The sequence below is a fragment of the Penaeus chinensis genome, chromosome 38, assembly GCF_019202785.1.
Source record: "Penaeus chinensis breed Huanghai No. 1 chromosome 38, ASM1920278v2, whole genome shotgun sequence".
Lineage (NCBI taxonomy): Eukaryota > Metazoa > Arthropoda > Malacostraca > Decapoda > Penaeidae > Penaeus > Penaeus chinensis.
In genome coordinates, this window is record NC_061856.1 from 7570473 (window position 1) to 7575472 (window position 5000).

Genomic DNA, 5000 nt, shown 5'->3' on the forward strand with positions numbered 1-5000 from the left:
CTGATTTTTTAAAAGAAAATTTATAATTGCTGAAACAAAGATGAGGATTCTGTACATGGAAAAGATTGGCATATCTATGGACACAGGAAAAAAACTGAAGAATCGGAGTGTGTAATATACTATTTATATGTAAGTAGGCAAAAATGTGTGAGTGAGAATATATGACAGTGAAAATGAGAGTGCACACGTGAGAATACATACATAAACATACTCAGAACAAAAGTATTTGGGTTAACAAGTTGCAATACTTACTTGTTGTTCTTGTAGGTCGACTCACTACAGGCGGGGTTGCAGTATTCTAGAAGAAAAAAAAAAAAACAATTATCTGTATTGGAATATGTAAGTACTAAGCTGTAACTGAGTTAATGAAATAGTTATTTGAGGATTTTAAGTTCCTGTTTAGAAAAAGACCATAATATTTTCTTCAATCATTTCTGACAAAGAACTAAAACAAGAAAGAAAGAAAAAAAAAAGAGGGTTAGAATATTATTTCACAAGACACAAATAGCAATCTACTAGAATTCTCCACTCAAGGCTTCAAGGATTGTTCAAAATTGTGAAGGACTCCCTCACAAATTGCAGAATGACCCCATTGCCACAGGAACTGACAATTTTCCTCCTCGGTCTAACATATCAATATTAATGAAAGAAAATGAAGTCTTTTATTCTATTAACATTTCTGAACCCCAAAATATATGACCTACATTTGCTCACACAATACAAACACGAGACTTTATGAACCAAGGATGCCTGGGCAGAATACACAATTACAATCTACCTGCCAAACAAACAAACAAACAAACAAAAAAGCATCCACATACCTTTGGCTTATTGGAAACGGACACCGGCTGAGGTAAAGAAAGGACAGCTGACACCTGTTGACTCGACTGCACTACTGTGGTACTGGTAGCTGACAGACAAAAAAATAATAATTAGATAACACATAATTGTTGAGAAACAGAACTAATTCTGAACTGTTTGAGTGCTACATCAATCTGCCATCATGAATGAAGATTTGAGTATTGTACTGCAAAAAGCCTTATTCTTGAAAATTATCAATCAAAGTGCAAAATATATATTTTTTGTATTTATTTTCAGACACTTACCTGAGGTTGTGGGGCAAATTTGACCATTTGAGGCAAGGGCAGTTGTTGCTATCATCTGGCCATTTTGGAGGAGCAAGAAATGAGGCATTTGCAGACCAACCTGAAAAAAAAAGGAAAAATGAAAAAAAAAAAAAGGTAGATTGATATATCAAATACAAAGGTGAATTATAACAATGATGATAATGACAATCATAATTATCATAATAGTAAAAATAATGATAAACAAAATAACAATTCTAAGCATAATAATAACAACAACAATAATAATAATAAAACATGAACAGAAACAATGGTAATCATTATCATTATCTGATGTTCTTCTTCACAAAATCCTACAAGTATGCAAATTTCTGACTTGGGAAGCAAAAGATATTCATCAACTGCATGCCAAAGAGGAGCATTGGCATCTAATTTGACATATCTGGATGTACCAAGGGGTGCACCGAGAGAACAAAATTGAACATCTTAAGATCTCTTGGTAATTGTAAAAACCACATCAGCCCCTAAGTGCTTACTCCCTCCATCTTTCTGTAAGATTTAGGGATTCTGCACCAGTAAATCACACATTCATACAGATATCTATACAAGTGTGCGTATACACACTCACATATATATATATAAGTGTAAACGCACAAACACACATAAATACACTTACACGCATTTACATTCATATAAATCCATGTAAATGCAAGATAACACTAATAATAGCTGTCTGAGACAAGCAGTAACTGCCTTTGTATAATAATCATGATGACCTAAGCCAGGATTTGCCTCTCTTTTTATATTTGTTTGTTTCTGGAACTCAGAAACTAATAGTCATATCTTTGTGCAACAAACTGCACTTGAAAGAAAAAGATATGATAAAGTTTCATAAACCAAAATTTTGAGAAAATGAACCCAAAATATATATATATTTTTTTTTTCTAAATACTTTTAATTTTGGTTGTCATATTGTAACACTTGTAAAAATAGCCAGAAAACAAAGTGGAAAAAAAAAAAAAAAATTAAAACTCATTTTATTTTAACTAATCTTTGAAAGTATGTGGGAAAAAAATACAATGATGATGATAAAGATGATGATGATGATGGTAATAATAATAATAATAGTCTAACAATAATAATACTGATAATGATAAAAATAATAATAATAATAACACTAATAACAATAACAATAATAATAATAATAATAATAATAATAATAATGATAGAATAACATTACTGATAATGATAATGATGGTGATCGTGATAATAATAACAATAACAACAATAAACATATAGGCACAGAAAGAATGAAAGAACAGAAGGAGGAAAACTTACCACATTTGTGCCACTAGTGATTGGTTGACTGGCTGTGGTCACCACCTGTCCAGCTGGCACCCCACTGCCTCCATTCACCATGCCTTGAGTCCCATTATTATCAGACTGGGGGGAAGAAAACAGTCTTTATACAACAGTCACTGAATTTAAGTCAACCCTACAGAACTTGAAGCTATGCCTAATGAACTCTTATAAAATGTTGAAAACATATGCCTCTATTATTTAAAATTTCTATTTCAGCTGTTTATATTTTCTGAAAGAAAAAGAGATGAAAGTATGGACAGAGAAAGAGAAAAAAAAAATGTAAATATCACTGAGGAAAGCATGGCTTTTAACATTAAACCAATATCTAACATACCTATTTACCATATCTCACAAAACATGATTTGCAAATATCCCTCAATTAAACATTCTATACTGATTGTACCAACTTATCGAACAACGCCAAAAACTCACAAAACAGATGATGCAATAGGATACCTGTACATTATTCAGTGTGTTATTTAGTAAGATATGGAGTCGGTGAATATCATCCTGAGCTTTCTTCTTCTTGCTGATCTGTGCCTGGGACAGCTCCTCGGTTTCACACTCCAGCAGAAGGCCAGGGGTGTTCTGACCCATATTTGTACTTCCTGTATAGAATTAAACAAAAATAAAGGGGATTTTAGCAATGTGTGGAACATCATTTGAATTAGGGTATCATCATTCTCATAGCAAATTTATCAAGGAAATTATTAGAATAACATATTTCTTGTCTGAATTCATACTGACAAAAATATATGGTATGATATGGTAAACTATATAAGTAATACCAACTTTTAAACTTAACATTACCAAAAGATCCTTCAAGACATTATCACAACTAGGCTAATATGCTATGGTATGTGTACTGTATCATTCTGAGAAATGTATTGAAAATTTAAGAACAAAATTATTAATTAGGTCATGATAAGGATCACTTTAATTATCCAATTATCCAATTGAAAATGCAAAGAAAACAATATAAATCAGACACATTTACAGTTTTACTGTTACAAGAAAATTCCAACTTTTTCCCTTATTCTTGCACCCACAATACTAGAGAAAAACAAGAATATTTTTTGCCACATTTTCTTACTAATAGAGAGTGTAAACCAAAAACAAAGAACAAACGGTTTTTCTCACTACACATCTTTTATTTCTTAGGAAGAGAGATCCTATTAATATACCAAAATGAATCGATTGTAGTCCCTATGTCCCTAAATGATATATGGTCAGTCGGTATATGGGAATCAAGAACCCATTAACTAAACATATATAATGTAAAATGTCATGAAACTAAAATGGAAAGTCATGTAGCTACAGGAATTTATATGGCTATCCATCTTTCTTCCTGTTAAGCAAATTAAATCCTTTCCATGCATCCTTTTAGGACATCAGTTATATGTTAAATTCCACATCCCCAAGAAGTGTAGATTTATTCATAACAAGGGTCAGTATGTTCATTACATAAAAATTAGCATTTGGAATCTTCACTTAACTAAAAAAATGTCCAAATAGCTCATTTCAATTGAGTTAAGCGGTACTGCTGCTTTATCACAGTTGAAAAGTTTTATATATATATATCTCTCTGTAATTTTTTTTTCTTCATGTCTTGCAGTCAACAGTCTTAGCAATGATACAGGTGCCTGACAAGTTCACAAGATGTTATATTTCTGTCATATATTTCAACATAAATCATCTAAATATCATATCAAAGACAAAAATAAACCAATAAGAATTTTATGTGAAAATAATTTAGCAGGTTTGACTACAAGGCAAGCAGTTATGGAAAGAACATAACATAAATACAGCAAAAAGGCTGTTGACAAATTCCTGTTTGTTTATCCTATTTCACCGTAGTATTTCAATTTGTTCAGCATGAATTCTTCACATGCAAGACACGTGATGCATGCATGTACAGTCAAAATGGATGTTCAAGTTTTTTTTTTTTTTTTTTTTTTTACTTCTGGCAGGTGCACAAGAAACATGGCTGCAAAAGGTGCATTTGGATTTATCCTAATTTGATATTTCCATATCATTGTTCACAACTAAGTGTAGATCTGTGGTCTTAAAATAGACATTCAATATATTTTAACTCATGCCCCTGAGTTTGTCCTTAAAATCTTAATCTCAATAAAATTTGAAAAAATAAAATCTTATTTATATGAAAAAAAGGTTCTTTTAACTAACCACCCAAATTTCTTCATCTACAGGCAAATAACTTAACCATTAGAAATGTACAAAGACAGTCCTTGTTGTGAGAAATAAAACAAGCCAATATTTGTCAACCTCTTTAAATAATTAAATCCAGAAAAAAAAACTTGACAATTTCTTTTCATCTAAAATAAATTCAAGAAAGATTTATCGTCCTAAAAGTTTATTCTACCTAGCATCAATTCTTCAATACCTTATCCAAGATCATATATCTAAAATAATGGTCTAAATTCTCAATTACTTTTTCCAACACTTTTCAGTATATAGTATTTACCAAAATACAACAGTAAAGATTTTAGGGAGTGATATACTTTGAAGGTATGGAATACTGATAACAAGCAT

The 5000-nt window shown here is 31.0% G+C and overlaps 1 protein-coding gene across 1 annotated transcript in view; it reads right to left on the minus strand.

The window, feature by feature from the left end:
* LOC125046163 overlaps positions 1 to 5000 on the minus strand; it is a 26597-nt gene that overhangs the window by 17201 nt on the left and 4396 nt on the right. The window contains exons 2-6 of the mRNA XM_047643847.1: positions 2904 to 3055; positions 2424 to 2528; positions 1107 to 1206; positions 822 to 910; positions 253 to 298 (exon numbers count right to left, since the gene is read on the minus strand). Coding sequence (XP_047499803.1) covers positions 253 to 298; positions 822 to 910; positions 1107 to 1206; positions 2424 to 2528; positions 2904 to 3055 — 492 coding nt within the window. The remainder of the gene's footprint in view (positions 1 to 252; positions 299 to 821; positions 911 to 1106; positions 1207 to 2423; positions 2529 to 2903; positions 3056 to 5000) is intronic.